Consider the following 18263-nt stretch of genomic DNA (forward strand, 5'->3'; position numbering starts at 1 on the left):
GCTAAGATTGAGAGGACAGCTTGACTTGGAAAAAAGAAGGCCTGGAAGTATACACTGTTCCCGAATAAAAGTACTGTTAAAAACAAAACCAAACAAAAAAAACCCTTTCTTTAAAAAAAAAAAAAAAAAGAATCCTATGAATGTCCCACAGGTCCTCAAACAGAGTAAATTGAATATCTAAGATGAACTCAAATAGTCTAGAAAGAGAAACTGGGTGTGGGTTATACATGAACTCTACGTACTATTCTTGCAATTTTTCTATAAATCAAAAATCATTCTAAATTAAAAATTTTACTAAATATATATTTTTTAAGATTTTATTGGGGAATGGGAACAGGACTTTATTGGAGATCAGTGTGTACTTCCAGGACTTTTTTCCAAGTCAAGTTGTTGTCCCTTCAATCTTAGTTGGGGAGGGTACCGTTCAGCTTCAAGTTGTCCTTTCAGTCTTAGTTGTGGAGGGCGCAGGTCAGCTCCAGGTACAGTTGCCGTTGCTAGTTGCAGGGGGCGCAGCCTACCATCCCTTGCGAGAGTCGAACCGGCAACCTTGTGGTTGAGAGGACGCGCTCCAACCAACTGAGCCATCCAGGAGCTCAGCAGCAGCTCAGCTCAAGGTGCCGTGTTCAATCTTAGTTGCAGGGGGCAGAGCCCCCCCCATCCCTTGCAGGACGAGAGGAGTTGAACTGGCAACCTTGTGGTTGAGAGCCCACTGACCCATATGGGAATCGAACCAGCAGCCTTCGGAGTTAGGAGCACGGAGCTCCAACTGTCTGAGCCACCTGGCTGGCCCCTATGAAATATTTTTTAAATGACCTAGAGACAATAAATTAGCTTAATATATTGTACAGTGTAACTATTTTGTGGGAATTCAAGTATATTCATGAATTGCATTATCCTTTTCTTTGTTTACTAATAGCAGAAATACCTGATCATGGCACAGGAGAATCCTGGGAAACATCATCAATAAAATGTAAATGTCAGGTATGCTACACTCTCTACCAAACGTAATTATCTGACAATGACCCTGTTCAGCTGAGACCATAATCTAGCTAGACAACAAGGTTCAAATACACATACAGGAACAAACCAATATTCAACAATTTAAAAATGTTTTTATATATAATAAAGATTTTTCTTTTTGAATTAGAAAAAAGTGGTAGGGGCAGGGGACTCAAAAACAATTCTTAATGGGATCCTTTATTTCTTAAAATTGTACAAATTTTTCTGTTAATCCATATATGCAGTTTTGGAGGTTTGCTAGCTTTTATGAGGTGCTTGATAGAATCCAATGAATAGTAAGCAACTAATCAAGAAATACTGGTCTAAACTGGGTTTGGGTCATTCAAAATTTGGTGAATTGATGAATATTTTTGACAGTCAAAAATCTGTCAAATTCCTGGAATAGCAATAATTAATAGTTATATTTATTGAATAGCTATTGTGTGCCAGATCTTGAGCTAAGTGCTTCATGTACATTATCTCATCTAATTCACACAACAATCCTTTCAGGCAGGTGTCATTATTAAGCCCATTTTACAGAAGAAGACACAAAAACTTATAACTATTAAGTGGTAGAGCCAGATTTCAAAACCAAGATCATCTTGGCTGTGTTCCAATAAAAACCTACAAAAACAGGCAATGGGTCTCTGAGAGTCTACAGTTTGCGAATCCCAAGCTTCAAAAGCAAATTATCACAAAGATTTATTTTACTAATAACAAAATCAAGTCCAGGATATTTGCTAAAAGGCATCGACACTAGAACCAAGATGATAAGATGTAGGATTTGAGAAGATAATTTTGAGTGTCCACATCACCTAAAAGGTCCAACAATGAAGGATTCATTAAATTCTGATCTATCCACTTTGGTGCAAAAGTACAAAGACATTAAAAAAATGTGACTTAAGGGTCGGCCGAATGGCTCAGTTGGTTAGAGCGCAAACTCTTAACAACAAGGTTGCTGGTTTAATTCCCATATGGGATGGTGGGCTGTGCCCCCTGCAACTAAGATTGAAAACAGTGACTGGACTTGGAGATGAGCTGCGCCCTCCACAACTAGATTGAAGGACAATGACTTGGAGCTCATGGGCCCTGGAAAAACACACTGTCCCCCAATATTTCCCAGCTGGGGGGAAATATATGACTTAAGAACATATAGTAATAACTTTAATAAGATATAAAAACATGCATTATTAATAACAGTATTAACATAGTTAAATATGTTAAGTATCTGAAAAGTTTGAATAAAGACCAAGACTAGAAGGAAACAGAATTAAATCTCCCATGCAGATTTCTAAATTTCCACGTTATGGTCAGCAAGCCTAGAACTAGGAGAGATGTTTTTCCCCCTTTTATCTCCATCTGCCAATTTTTTAAAGTATCTATCGTGCTAACATGTTAAGAAATGGAAAATTTCAACTAGATTGAAAAACGACAATCCTGGAAAAACCCACAGTTCCACGATATTCCCCAATTTAAAAAAAAAAAAGTTTAAATATCGTTTTAAAAAAATAGGAAATTTAAACTCTAAACTTTATGGAAATAGGGAAGGAAGAAAACTTTTTTTATTTCATAGAAACATTAAATTTATCTTAGATCTCATCAGAGTAAAGCCATAGGCTGCTTTATCAATGCTTCCCTCCAGATGATCTAGAAATTCCAATCTTACCTCAAGTCCATGCCTTAAGACTCTCAAAGATGACCGGGGACCCCTACCACAGGCCACATACAACTGTGGGGTGTCTTCATTTGCCAGATCAGCTATCTGCAAAGAAAAACTGCTTATTTGTGCTGTTTTCACACTGATCCCTGATTATTGTCAGGGAACAAACTACCTTTTTTTTTTTATTAAACTTATATATTGGCTGTATATGTTTCCTGGGGGGAAATGAAGGAAAATGCCCAAATGTTCCAAAAAGCAAACCATTTGGAAGATGGGTTTTACCAACCAACAAAAGGCTTGTACCAGTTAAGTTACCAAAGGATTTTTTAGTTAGTGAAATGAAGTTATAACCTCCAACTGAAAATTTAGCATTTCTTTCCGAATAAAATTATAAACTATAATCTTATCAGTAATATCTGTGACTTTGTCACCAATCAAAATCACTTATTCATACAATATTAAAGTTTATAGATACCACCAATTTTCATTTCCTTCATCATTACTTTAAAAATCGTCTTTATTAGGTGTGCTCTTAAGACTGCACAGGATCACATCTCCTATCCTCACATATTGCTATGATGTAGCTGACCAACTAATGGGTAACTGTGGCACCGGCTTGTTCAGCCACCAAATGGGGAAGCCATGTGTTCTCATATTGGCATCCCAGACATCCAACTGCTGGTTTCCAGTACAAGTATTTGTTCATCAATATGTAAAAAGAGGTCAGTCATTTATACTGAAGTTCTGTCAAACTGGACAGTTCAAATGAAAACTCGTGGCTGTAAGGCAGTACATCCTATTTTAACAGGGATGAAAATGTGAGTACTGAGTGTATACAGCCTCCACACTGATCTCTTTTAAAAAAATTAGCTCGTTTATTTTAAATGTTCCATCTTATTTAAAGTCTTAAAGCACAGATTCCTTTTTCACAACTTAAAAAGTATTTTGCGATCTTGGCTATCAGGTGTATTACTATGTGCATTTAAAAAGTTATTCGGAGAGCAGATTCAGATGCCTCAAAAAATGCTTACAGCCCTGCCACGGATACCGAGCTTCCTGTTAATTTTATTCTTAATCTACAAACTATTTAAACAACTATTTCCTCAAATTACAATGAAAAGGGAAGAAAACTCAAATTAGGAAGTAATACTTATTTTCTATTTCCCTGAGAACTAACCCTTTCTCAAAAATCAGTAACAGAAGCAGTTAACTTCAGAACGATTCGTTTTACCAGGAAGAGTGCCTGAATGCTGTTTCCCTAGCAGTGAGCAAACCCCTCTCCCATTTGAGATGTGATCAACTAGACAGGGTAGGTGATCCCTAATGGTCATTTGAACCCCAGCAATCCTCGACAAAGAGGCATCGTAAAATTCCTGCTGCCAGTAGTAGGGGGTGCAATCCCCATCCCAGGACACTTCGGGCTTCTCCCCGAGGATGTCATTAAAAACGTTCCTGTTACTGACTGATCCCAGTGTCTCTCGAGAATTTTAAGGAGAAAATGAGTGTTAAAATGAGATAAGCATAGGTATTCATAGACTGGTAAGTGATAAAACGTCAATTTCAGAATACTGTGAAGTATATGAACCATTTACATGAAAAAGAAAAATATAACACATCTATTTGTGGTGTGTGTGTGTATGTGTGTGCGTGCTTATAGATGCAGAGAAAATGCCTGGAAGCAATCATAACAAGCTGTTAATAGCAGCAGACTCAGTGAGGTGGGAGGTTAAAAAGATTGGGGTAAGAGTTTTACTTTTAACTTTTTCTGTGGTTTGAATTTTTACATTGAACAGAAGTTTTATAATTTAAAAAAAAAAACCTCAAAGATTTATATAATGGTATTTAATTCCCCAACTTCTACCTGTTTCACCTTTACAACTCTGAGGATTCCAGAGATGCTGACAAACCTGACTCTTTAGACCAGACCTTAATTTAACGGAGTTAAGACTTTAAACTCATTCAGATTCAAAAACAACTGGCTGGCACTGCTCACTGTGGAGGTGAATGGAAAGACCCATACCTGGCAAAACAAAATGGGAGAGAGGCTGTCCAACTCATCAACCAGCACAAGGTTTTTGAGTGGTCTGGGCTGAAAGAAGAAGGTGTCTCCTTCTTCCAGAGGCATGGCAGATGAAAACTCAGGTTCTTCATCATCATCTCCTAGATGTGCAATCTGATATAAATAACTGGAGAGAAGCAAAAAAGACTTGAGTTAAAAACATTGAAGATGTTTGACATCAACATTAATGCTCATGAAGCACTTTATAAATATTTAATCAAAATGATAACATATTGAATCAATGCATTATTGAATTCAAAATCTCTGCTTATCTGACAGGGGTTTTCTCTTTAAGAATAGAAAAGGGATGAAAAAATTAACTACTGAATTTAAACTGGTACAAAGAAAGAAACTTAGCATCAGAGGTTAAAAGCCCTGGGCTTCTATTACACTGCTTGGGTTTGAATCTCAGCTCTGCCCTTTAATTCGCCACGTAACCTTAGGCTTATTAGTCTCTCTGTGCTTAGTGTACCAATTCAAAGGCACACCATAAAAGAAAGAAAGCGATTTGAGAGGAGATAATCTGTAACATACCATCAAAAACTGAGTGTGCACTGAGCTTTAATGAGCAGCTCAATTAAAACAAAACACCAATCTACTGGTCATGTTTATTCTTTAAGTAATATACCACACCTTCAATACAAAGCACTATGAATAATCTCTAGTGTAGCTTTTTAGAAGCAGAATGACTACGTGTATCAGTGTCTGAAATACTCGTACATAAGGTACTCAATAAATGTTAGCCAAATAAACCTCAGCATTTAACACTTTTTGGTAAACACATCAGATTCTACACTAAATTACGAAAAAAGTGAGTAAGATTATTATCCTTGAATGACTTACAAAAGCATTAAAGACAGGACACGAGATATCTACATGCAGATGATAAAGACCACCTGTCAGATACCTTCAGTGTCTTCTAACTAAAGGATGTAGGGCTCACTATCTCCATCATAGGAAAGGGTGCTTTGACTGCATCGCAGTAAAAGTTTCTAAGACTACAGTGTTGTGCTTAAGAGCAGGGACTTTGGAACCATGTTGTCCGAGTTAGAGTTAACTGCGTGAATCAAATTTCTTACATTATCTGTGATCTAGCTCCCTAAACTGTAAATGGGCTCATGGCACTGTTTCATATGGAACATTATGCATTAATGCTTGTAAAGCGCGTGCCACAGTGCTGGGAACTTACCAAATGCTAACGCAGTGTTTGACTGATAATCACCTCTCTTAGGCCTTCCAAACCGCAGCTGCAGCATCAATGAGTAATTTCTCACAAGAACAAACCCACCTCACTCCGATAATCTCTGCCCTAAAAACTGCTATCCTGGGGGAGGTTGCTGGAGCCACAGGATGTACAGCGGAGTTCATGCCTCCAGGGTAACTCTCAACCCAGGAGGGAGGAACCGGCGCTATTAACCCTCAGAGAGGCAATTCTGAGACGCACACGACGCTTGCTTGCTTCACGCTCACAGGGCTTCGTGGAAGTGAGTTCCCACTGCCCACAGCAGGAGCCACAACACACCATTATACTGGCTTTCCTTTTTCTTTTTTCTCTTTAGATTTGTAAAAGCAAAGTGTTTGTGGGACATCTGTTTAATACTAAGTAGTTCAATAAATATTTATTCAATAACATGTCCAGCAAAAAGCTCAGGAGATCACTTCTAAAGGTATGCAGCCACCCATAGGTATAGATCAAAGCCACCGAAGTAGAGGGAAACACCGAGAGAAAGAATGTAAAACGGAAAGGAAGGCAAACGTTTTGTTTTGAAGAAACTAAAACATTCTTGTGAAAAGCTGTGGCCTTGAAGCCACATTTCCCTCCTGCAATTACGACAGTAACCAGGGTGAACTAGGGTACTACAAAGATTACTCACTGGTTTCCGAATTCCGATGCCACAAAAAGGAAGCCTGTTTTAAGCACACACATGGCAGCAGCAACAGGCACAGTATCAAAATACTTGAGCCGGATCTCAGTAACCTGGAATGAAAAGAAAAAAAATAGTCTAGTATGTAGCGAAGTGAAGGCAGGCCATGGAAGAGAGACCAGTATTATAAGACAGCATAAGCAGAGTAGCAAATAAAATACTGTACTAATCTTGCCCCCAGCCCCAACCACGGTCTGCTTACCATATCTTCATCTGTCTCCAAAGTGATCTTGAAGATATCACCCTGCTCAGTTTGGGCCAAAAAAAAGAACATCGATTTGGTCTTATGGGTGGCAGAGCAGACAAAAATCATTCCTCTTTCAGGGTCATCCAGGTCATTCTAGCAAAATCAAATATACAACCAGTATGTTAGAAATGAGTACTAATGTTGGAATTCAGCATACAAAGGGATTATGCACATTCTCCAAGGCCTAGAGGTGCCTGGAGCATCGCTATACAAGCTCCGACCAGAGCAGCCTGCAAGCTGTGGCCGTAAAACAATATCTAAAAATTCTTCTCTGCTAGAAACACACAGCAAAGCCTGGGTACAAAAAAAATAGCCACAATTCCACTCTATAGCTTATTCAGGTCAGCAAGGCAAGAACTATCTCCAGAGAAAAATGTCAGAAGAGACATGAACTTTAAAGAAGCATCACTTCAGGCTGTGAACAAAACTGTTCTGTGTCCACAATACCACCCCCAACAGCCCTGTTATACATCAACTTCCTTGATTTCTAAGAGGCGTCCTCTTGGCTATGATTCTGGATGTGTGTGTTTTTTTTAAATATGCAAGCAGGGTTTATTAGTGATACATTCTCAGGGAAGAGAATGGGCCTAGCTGAGGTGGTGGAGAAGGGGAGGGAGAGAAATAGAGGGACAGAGAGCAAGGGCCAGAGAACGTGAGGGCCAGAGAGCGTGAGGGCCAGAGAGAGGGGTGGATTTTTTTTTTGAACGTTTCCAACATTTTGTATTACTCTCACTGAATAAGCTGTTCAAAGGCAAAACACATTTTATAATTCTTTGTATCCCAAAAGCCAAGTACAGTGCCTGGCAGTTAGATGCTCAATAAATGTCTGACCAACCAAACTGAATCAATTCCCACCCCTTACCAAGAAAAATTTGACTTGCTATATTTCTTCTCAGGTTTTCCAAAATTGATGGACTCTTACTCAGATACTATGTAATACTATGTACTAGAGAAAGTAACTCCTAAAAGGTTTAATTCCAGGATCTATACAGACAACTATTCCAGGGCTGAGATTACGGAAGCAGAGACGAAACAAGATTAGTTATGTGCTGATAACTACTGAAGGAGGGTACACAGAAGTTCATTATATTCTACTTTTGTATATGCTTAATAATTTCTAGAGTAAAGTGTTAAAATTAAAACAATAAAACATCATTTCCAACTACCAAAGTAGTTAAAAGATTAAGGCGAAAACCAATGTGTGCAAAGATGTTAGGGAAAAGTATATTTACACAAGTAAAAAGCTCAAAGCTCACCACTAGATTCCACACCAATTACCCCAAAAAAGGTATCTTGACAATGAAGAGAGCAGAGACACACCAACTTAATAAAGTGATCAATTTAGTATCACCAATTGTGAGACAAACCAACACTGTGTGCCCCAACGCAATCTTCTGGGAAATATACACACAAACATCACGACCTATGTAATAGTTCTATCAAAAATATTGACCTGGATATGAGGGAAAGATTACAGAACAAACTATAAGGAAATTAGCCCAGACTCTTAAAAATGTCAGTATCATAAAAGACCAAAAAACGCAAAAGTAAGAAGAAAATATTCTAATTAAAGGAGACTAAAGGTAGACATAGGGAACTTTAGGAAACAATGAGAGAAAATGGAATATGAAATATACTTAAAATTGTATTACATAAAATGGTTAATTTCTTAGACATGATACTGGCTATCAACATCGTCATTCTTAGGAGCCACATCTTAGAAGATTCTTGTGCTAAAGTGTCATGATACCTGCAACTTATTTCCAAATGATTTAACCTAAGTCTACATGTATGTATACACATACACATGCACATATGCACAATCCTAAGAGGGAAATGCAGGAAACACAAACCAGCGAACCTAAGTGAAAGGCATCCAGAAATTCACTGTCTTAATTCTTTTCAAATTTTCTATATGTTGGAATGCAGGAAAACATGACAAACAGAAAGACAATTTATTGCCCACAAATATGCCTGGCTTCTTCAAACAGAAATTTTCAGGAATTTCAAATTGATAACATCCATAGGTTCCTCTGAAATGGAAATTGTTAGTATTTAATTCCCTTTCTCAGAAAATGTTTTGCTTTCTACTAAAATATTTACCACCTTTATTAAAAATTACATTTACTACAAGAAACTAAAACTTGGTAACAGATAAACTAAGAGACTACACTGTAATTACAAAATTAAGTTCCTTCACAAATATCTCTTATGGCAAACAAAGACCTTACCCGTCTCCTGGGAATTGGACAGCGGATATCTGGTTGGTCACCGAAGTTCTTGTAGGTGATATAGTTTTCAGAGCAGATCAGCACTCCACTTGGACCATCTGAACCTCCCGGAACTTCAAGAGAAAATAAATACAATATAACTTTCAATTCCTTTTCTCCTTTAGCACAAACTAATAAAGGTACAATGTGCCTAAAGCTAAGAAACATCCCAAGTGTTGCTTTCCCCTGTCATGCTAAACAAGGACGGAGGAGTTTGGCTGATAAAGTTTGTCCGGGTATCTGATAATGCATCCAAATTTTTAGCTCCAAGTCCAGAACTCCGTTCTCAACTTCAGACCTATAATCCAACCACCTACTGGACACACACATGGATATTCCACTGGCACCTTCAAAACACTATGTGTTCACAAAATCAAGTTCCTTTCCAAACTTCCTCTGCCTCCTGTGTTCTGTGCTTTAGAGAATACCACCATCAACAAAAAGACCAAAGCAGAAACCTGGGTGTCACCCTTCAATTCTCTCTCCTCCCACAGCCCTGATTCTAGCTCCTTAGCCACTCTCGTGCTACCAATCTCTTGGTTTAGTGAAACAATTTCTTCACCAATCTCCTGCTTAGTCACAGTACCTTCCATTCCATCAGCTAAAATGTAAGCAAGTCCAGGCATACCTCATTTTATTGTGCTTTGCAGAAACCGGGTTTTCATCAAGGCAAGACATTCCACCAGCAAAAAGATTACAACTTGCTGAAGGCTCAAATGATGGTTAGCATTTTTTAGCAATAATGTATTTTTAAATCAAGGTATGTACATTATTTTTTTAAACATGCTATCGCACACGTAATAGACTACTGTATAGTATAAACATAACTTTTATACGCACTGGGAAACAAATTCGTGTGCCTCACTTGACTGTGACACTTGCTTTACTATGGTGGTCTGGAACGAAACCACTGTCTCTCCAATGTAAGTTTGTAATCTCCAGGTAATTATTTCCCCACTTAGAATCCTTCGGTAGCTACTCCACCACTATCTCTACCGCTACCCGAGCCCTTTGGCCCGAATGATCCAATCCCAACGAGCTTTCAGTTCTCTCAATAAACCATGTTCTTTCTTGCCCTTGCGCCTTTAGGTTTGCTGTTCCCTTTATCCACAAGAGAAAACTCCTCCTCCCTCACTGTTCCTAGCTAACTCCTAACTAGTCCTCAGATCTCAGTTTAAAGAGCACTTCTCCAAAAAGCTTTCTCTAACATATTCCCTTCATTTCCCTGAGTTAGAGATTCCTTCTCTACACTGTCATGGCACTTAGCACACTTTTTCTGTTATTTTTACATAATCACCACTAGACTCAATATTGCATAAAAGGAGACAACGCATCTTATTTTTCACAACTTCAGTCGCAGGATCCAGTAGATTGGCTTTGAACACCTTGATGGTAAAGACTCAATAAACACATGTTGAAAAAATGAAGCCCTCACAAATGAAAGGTATGGGAATATTACAGCAAGTAATGAAATGTATTCTCTATTTCCAAAGGTTCTTCCACTTGATAGTGTCTTCCTAAGATTTAGTGCTCAAAGACGTGCTGTCTTGTGTAATTCTCCAAAATCCTCCCCCAACAGACATTTCATTTTAGATGTCAATCCAAGCTCAAGTGACTCGGGACAGAAAGGACTGAATGAATCACTGTCTTCCCCAAGCCTGCTGAAATTTACAGGACCACAGAGTTGTCCTCCTTTGGTCTTTTCATTTAATGAAACTGATACTGATTTTCTAATGGTGAACATCTTTGCATGCCTACAAAAATCTTTGCTATGACGCATTTAAAACGGTTGAATTTGATTTGCTAAACTTTTAGACTTTTGCACCTATAATCATAACTGACCTGTAAGTTTTCCTTGTTACTGTCCTGATTTTTAAAAATCACTACTGTCTCCCCCAGTTTTGGCACTGAAGTTACATTAGGTTCATAATGAGATACAGTAGTTTTAATTTTTTCTAGGTTCTGGAAACTTACGGTGCCTGAAAATTCTAGACCTTAAGTCTTTTGGGTAAAAGAGATTTGTGACTACTGTTGCAACTTATTTAATGGATATTGGTCTATTTGGGTTCTTAATTTGTTCTTGGATCAGTTTGGTAACAGTTTTTCAAATTCGTCTAAGTTTTCAAATTCATGGACAAATTTTATCTTGTTGGGTTTGTCCATTTCATTTGCCTTTTCAAAGACTAGCTTCCAATTTTCTTAACGAGGAAAAGATTGACTACAGTCAAAATAGCACACTGACCAACAGCAACCAATATTCCAGGCTGACTGCTCTTCTCATCCTTTCTTCCCTGACCCCACCAGAGGATAAGAGTTAACCACCACATGAACTTCTAACCTTGCCAAAACATAGACAAGACACTCAGTTTTACCACAAATAAATTAGCTTCCGAACCCTATAAAGTAAACCCTCCCAAGTATGGGCATAAGATGGACCATGCAAAATAGTACAGACTAGCTCTGAAAAAACAGTACCTGTGATGAGGAAGTTGCCATGTTCCTCCAAAGGTTCACTGTATTTTCGGACCACATGATTTAAACCAAGGTCTAACTCATAGAAAGTTAGTGTCTGCTGGGTATTAGCTGCTGCTTCCCCTGTTGGATCATTGTCTGCTTCCTACAGAGGAGTACAATGGCACAAAGACTAATCAGTATCATAAAATCAAACTTTTAGAGCTGAAAAAGACATCAAGATTCTTTCATTTTACAAACAAGGAAGCAGAAGTCCATAGATGCCAAGTGGTTTGCCAAAATATACACTACTAAGTAATGGTAAAGGTAGAACAAGAACCCAGGTCTCCTAATTCTGGGACCAGGGTTCCCTCTACTAGAGGATATTGCCTTCCACTCAAGGGAAGAATGGTATGCTCCACTTCTTACTACCTCCCTATGAAAAAAATATCCCAAATAGTTTCACCTCCCTTTTCAGGCAGCTTTTCCCAATAAATAGGGAGAGTGTTCAACAGGGAGAGTGTTCAAATCAGAGCAAAGTGTTGTTATATGCCATGTTTCCAGAAAATAAGACCTAGCCGGACAATCAGCCCTAATGTGCCTTTTGGAGCAAAAATTAATATAAGAGGGGTGGCTGGATGGCTCAGTTGGTAAGAGCACAAGCTCTGAACAGGGTTGCCGGTTCGATTCCCACAAGGTCCAATGAGCTGTGCCCTCCACAACTAGATTGAAGACAACGAGCTGCCACTGAGCTTCCAGAAGGGTAGCCAGATGGATCAGATGGTTATAGCGCGAGCTCTCAACAAGGTTGCCGGTTCAATTCCCGCATGGAATGGTAGGCTGTGCCCCCTGCAACTAAAGATTGAAAACGGCGACTGGATTTCGAGTTGAGCTGCGCCCTCCACAACTAGACTGAAGGACCAGTTGGAGCTGATGGGCCCTGGAGAAATACACTGTCCCTCAATATTCCCCAATAAAATTTATAAAAAATAAGTAATATAAGATCCGGTTTTATATTAATTTTTGCTCCAAAAGACGCATTAGAGCTAATTGTCTGGTAGGTCTTATTTTGGGGAAACACAGTAGTCAGGTGAGCTCTAAAACATTCCAAAGAATTTCATTAAGGCATTTGGAATACAAAAAAGACCAGTCAGCAGGACAGACAGAAGATCTGAACAATGAAAAAAATAAGAAAGATTATTTTTTAAGAGGTGACTAGAAAAAAAAACACAACAAAAGCAAAGGCGAGAAAGGGAGACACACAGAGATATGATCCCCAATACCTCATAATCCATTTCCAGACAAGCAAACATTGGATTTTCAAATCCGACATCTACTCCGACAACATGATATACTAAAGTGTTCGCTTTGTGGGCCTCCAGGGGAGATGAGATGGTAAGCCGGGCTGCTGCATCTCTGTTCAAGATATACACCAATTTCTGTTTCTCAATGGCACCTGTAGGAGACAAAACACAAGATTTCCAAATAGTGAATTGAGGGGTTTAAAGAACAGCTATTCTCATCACAATTATTTTTTAAAACATCACTAACAGCTAGCATGAACTCTAAAAATGTATTAAGGTAGGATTTGCTACCGTTACAATAGACAACATCATTTTACCCACCTAATAGCGATTGTAATACCCCACTAATTTCAAAATTTTTTAGTGTGTTCTAGATTTGATACTGGGAACCTAAACAACGATTCATAAAATTGCCAGCTTTATTCTTTCAATTAGATCTATTGATTTGGTCCCTGGTCAGAGAGGGCTGCCCTCTAGAGGCCTGATCAGATACACAGAATTTCCTTCAAGACGTTTGTCAGAGAAGAGACATGAATGTGAATCATCACCTCAGGCTGATGAAAGCAACCATATTCATTCATTGTGTAATAACATAAAATCACTTCGTTGTAGTCTCTTTGTTACAGGTAAATAGAAAAACACCTATTTCCAACAAGATAGGAAGTAGAAAAGGGATGTTAGATTTTCCCCATTGTTTCAAAAGGAAAAGCAACTTTAAACCATGAAATTAATCCACCTATGATCGAAACTTGACCCAGTTGTGATTTACTGGCGTACTGCAAGCCCATAGCATTATTATCCTAAACTGAACATCTGTAACAGTCAGAGATACGTTCAATAGAGCAAGTCACTCACTAATCATAACAGCTCGCCCTTTGGGATCCACAGCTAAGAACTGGCCAGGAACAATGCGGCGGCATCCACTCTTGCCAAAAGTTTCTTGGTGAATTTTCTCAAACATATTCTTAGACGGCTGGTATTCCAGGATAACAATCCGACCCGAGTCACTGCCAACCACAATGTAGTCTTTGGTGCCACCTGTCAGCCTAAAGGCCATAAGTGACCGGATAACACCAAATACTTCCACAGTTAGTAGGGTGTGTACTTTGCCAGTGTTGGGATCAGGGCGAAGCAGCTCCAAGATCTTCCCACGGGAAACAACAATTTCCTGTTGTTTTGTTCCTAGATTGCCAAAAAATACAAGATATGAAAACTCAGAACTAATCCAAAAAGTAACCTGGATAAATCATAATGCCACTAAAGATAGATATAATTTAATGAGTTGGGGGCTCAGTATTTGAAGTTAATTTACTTTATTTGTAAAGGTACTTTTTCTAGAACTGAAGTGATCTAACAAAAGTGGTGTCAAATAAAAGCTTTCAAAAAGTGGTTACACAAGTTACTTTCTTAGAAACATTTTTCTAACATTTACCATCAATCTGCATTACCCAGCATGGGCCATCCATGGTATTAATGTTTAGCTTCGCAAAATTAAAACTCTCCCAAAGGCTCTTTCCAGTCCATTTTTAAAGCTATTGTTCTAAGAAATCACATGAACATTTTGTGCATTTTGATGTAGTGTCTCAAAGAACTTTTAAAGCTGCCATCTAAAACACATTTCACTCATTCCTAAAAAAAGTTCATTTGCTTTCATAACTGCAATCAACACCTCCAAATGCATAATGGTCAACTTGTCCCCATCTACAAAATTCCACCTGTATGACTTGTCATCAACTTTAAACTAAATGTTTAAAATAACTAAGTTCCTCCTTCCCCACTTGACTTCTCTGGTCTCAACTAATCTGCTATCAATGTTACTATCATTTTCTCCGCCACCCAAGCTGGAAACTCATATCCTTCACTTTCTTTCTATCCCCATTGTCAGGTCTTTACTATCTTAATGGCTTCCTATCCTATCTTATATCCTACTCTTACCCATCCCAATCCATTCTCATTTGCTCAATGCCTCCACTTACCAGGCCACCTTATTTGCCAAAGGCCGTTTGGGTATCAGATAAGATGAAGTACTCTCAAGTGCTTTGGAAACTATAAGGCATTATATAAATTACAGTGTTCTCTAATAATTAAATTTTTATCTGTTAATTCTTAAAAAAAAAATGTTTGAATTTGAAAAAAATATGAAGCATAAAACCAGTAATATTAAAAATGTTATATTCAAAAGATAGTAACTGGAGACCTTACCGGAGAAGTTGCCATGAATGGCAAAGCTGATGCCAGTGGCTCGCTGCAAGGTCAAGTTATACAGGAACATGGTGGCAGCAACACGGAGCCACCGACCACTCCACAATCCAGGTGTGGGTTATATGAAGTCAAAGCAAACTAAGAGCACATGAAAAAAAAAATATATCAGCTGGGAACTTCTGGCTGATGGCAGAAGAAACATAGAGTAAGGCCTGTGGAGGAACATATTTATAATTAGTGTCTTCTACATGCCAGGCATATGCTACATACTTTGCCTCTATTCTCACAAGAAAGCTATAAAGTACTTAATGTTAATATTCATTTTATAGATGAAGAAGTTAAGGCTAAAAAATTAAATCACCTATCTGATGTCACATAACAAGTGGTAAAAATGTTGGGAGCTAGGATCTGTACCATTAATGCAACAATGTATCTGCTATTTTTGTCACAGAAACTAAGTAGGTCTACCTATACTTGTATTTGAATAGGCTGCATGTTCACAAATTTCAGAATTCAAAAGCACAGCAAAAACCTCCCTCCACCCATTCTCCTCACTGGGAAATCAATTTCACCATGGTACATCCACCGTGTTCCTCTAGATATTTTCTGTATAGATAAGCAAGAATGTACATTAATACTGTAACTTACCCCTTTTAACTAAAGGTTGGGTACTACATATCATACACTCACATTATACTGCAATTAATGTCTTATTATTTTATCTATCTTGGGAATAGCAATAAACAAAGGGCTTTCCTTTTATTTTACAGCTGGAGTTTTCCTCTGAATGAGTATACTAGAATTTGTTTAGCCAATACTCTACAGATGAACATTTAGGTTATCCCCAATCTCTTATTATGAACACTGCTGCATATAAACTCACTCACATATAGGTCATTTATGTGTGCATGAATATTACTTCTACAACTCATAAAAGTGAAATTGCTGGGTTGAGGGATTCATACATCCGAAATTTTGATAGATATTGCCAAATTTCTTTCAAAGAAAGAAATCTGTCTTTCAAATAAACTCACCAATTTACATCTCCAGCAATGTAGGAGTTCCTATTTCCCCACAACCAGACCTCTGCTAATCTAATATAAAAATTGGTAATTTGGTGGTTTTCATATGAATCTCTTAATATAGTTGTGTATTTGAGTGATTAGAATTTGATTTTTAAACCTAGTCACAATCAAAAACTAAAATGAAACTGAATTCCTGCCACTTCAGGCGGACTCCTTAAAGGAGTAATCACTGAAAAGGTTCTTCCCATCAGACAGGACTAAAGACTGCAAACGCATATACCTCTACACAAAATAATTACCCAAAACTATACCCATACACAGTTGCTGCTGGAAAATAAATTGAGTTAATTTTACCACAATCACATAGGGACAAAAGCGAGGGAAGTTGAGAAATCCAAGTAACTACTGCGTTAATTAATATACAAATTTGGTTTCGTTAAGAAAGAAAAAATGTCTTTATACATAATAATCATTCCAGTGCTGGGCAAAAGCAGGGCAACTAACAGAGGAAAAGATCAATCCTCCAGGCTGGAAATGGATATAAATTTTCCTACTTGAAACTAAGGAACATCTTTAATGCTTTTCTAGGATCAACAGGGAAAAAGGAAAAGAAAGGCCTGGGGTCAAATAAAAAGGGAGTGGGGGGATGACCTATAAGAAAAACAGGAAACACACGCCAGAGACAAGGACACATGAACATGGACAAACATGGACACACACACGCACAAGGGCTTAGACACTGGGAAAAGTTCCAGGGAAAGTTGTGCTCTGCTTCAAGTCGGGAAAAACAGGCAGCCAAGTATGTTGTAATTGCTCTTAATTGAAAAGGAGCAAATGTAATTCTTAAACATACTTAAGGATCTGTCCTCTGGCATCTTGCTCCAGCCACAAAATTTCAAACATAATTTCAAAGTTGCTGGTATTAACACATTCATATTGAAAGCCCTATTTGTGTCATCAACGTGGTCCATGTCGTAGGATTAACTATATTAAAGGTAAAGAATTGTTTCGTTTTGTTTAAAAAGGCAGAGGAAACCCCGGGCCACTTCTGAAGCCCTGAAGCGTCACCCATGGAAAGCTCCCCCCAGGCTACGGTTCCCTCTTTATGGCGGAAGAACTCAGCCTACTACTTCCCAGCTCCTTTGTAACGAAAGCCATCCATTCCGATCCTTGGAATTCATTTTTCCCCAAACCTTGTTTGAGCCAAGTTCCCCAGCTATTCTTTGATCTTCGGTAACAGAAGAAGGTGCATTTTGGAAGATCAGCCTAAATCTACAACTGTGCACCAGGAGCCATCTGCGGCCAAAACCTGGTAAAGCTGGTGACTTCCCCCACGTCTATCTCCCGTCTGCGATTACCGGAAAAAGACTGCGATTTGCTCACTCCCTCTCTTCTCAGGCGCCAAATGAACAGCATCGCGTTTGAACCCCGAAAGTCTTCAAGACAGGAGGATCACTGTCCCCCATTTTGCAAATAAAACTGATCAGAGGAGGACACATGTTGACCAAGTACCAAAATGCAAATTCAAAACTGGGTCTTTGGCTCCAAACCTGTTGCCGTTATTTACGCTTTTAACACGCTGGGTTTTTTTTCACCTTCCCGTCCATGTGTCGTTCCCTCTATCCAAGAGACATCCCTCCCACCCCTTCGCACACCTCCCACAGGTACAAAGAGGCCTCAGCGCCAGCCCTCCTTTCCCCCTGGTACACAGAAATAGGGGACAATTCCTGGTAGCCGGTTTTATGCCCCAAGCGGTCCCCTCGACCTCCTCTTCTGCCCGGACCTCTCAGGCCTAGGCTGCCTCAGAGACTCCTACCAAAAACAGCCTACCCTCCTATATGGCCGCTCTACGCCTCTGTGGGACCAGGGAAGCCGGGAGGCCGCTTCTTTACCCGGCAGCGGGGAGGATGGCGGAGATATCCAACGGATGCAGGGTTCCTTCAAGGCCTAAGCCACCTCCAACGACAACCCACCCGCGTCCGCCATTAACTCTCAAGACAGGGACCTTCCAATTGGCGCGCGGCGGAAAGAGGTTCCCAACTGGCGCCTAAATAATATATACGTAATTTTTTAATGCATTGGTCTTGCATCCTCGCCGCATTGAAAAGTATTTGAACCTAC

General features: G+C 39.0%; 1 protein-coding gene across 4 annotated transcripts in view; it reads right to left on the bottom strand.

Annotated features, from left to right (window-relative positions):
* The window catches only part of SF3B3 (splicing factor 3b subunit 3), a 40988-nt gene that overhangs the window by 22201 nt on the left and 524 nt on the right, over positions 1-18263 (bottom strand). Inside the window, exons 1-10 of one of the 4 annotated variants that reach the window (XM_081031931.1) lie at positions 18035-18152; positions 15118-15255; positions 13771-14097; positions 12895-13067; positions 11636-11777; positions 9122-9234; positions 6846-6983; positions 6593-6696; positions 4680-4845; positions 2666-2761 (exon numbers count right to left, since the gene is read on the bottom strand). In XM_081031931.1, the coding sequence (XP_080888057.1) occupies positions 2666-2761; positions 4680-4845; positions 6593-6696; positions 6846-6983; positions 9122-9234; positions 11636-11777; positions 12895-13067; positions 13771-14097; positions 15118-15187 (1329 nt within the window). In that variant the 5' untranslated portion in view covers positions 15188-15255; positions 18035-18152. Of the gene's footprint in view, positions 1-2665; positions 2762-4679; positions 4846-6592; positions 6697-6845; positions 6984-9121; positions 9235-11635; positions 11778-12894; positions 13068-13770; positions 14098-15117; positions 15330-17972; positions 18153-18263 lie in introns of those variants that run through there. The other 3 variants (XM_081031932.1, XM_081031930.1, XM_081031933.1) reach the window with 3 other exon arrangements.

This window comes from Rhinolophus hipposideros, assembly GCF_964194185.1.
Source record: "Rhinolophus hipposideros genome assembly, chromosome: 21".
NCBI classification, from domain to species: Eukaryota; Metazoa; Chordata; class Mammalia; order Chiroptera; family Rhinolophidae; genus Rhinolophus; species Rhinolophus hipposideros.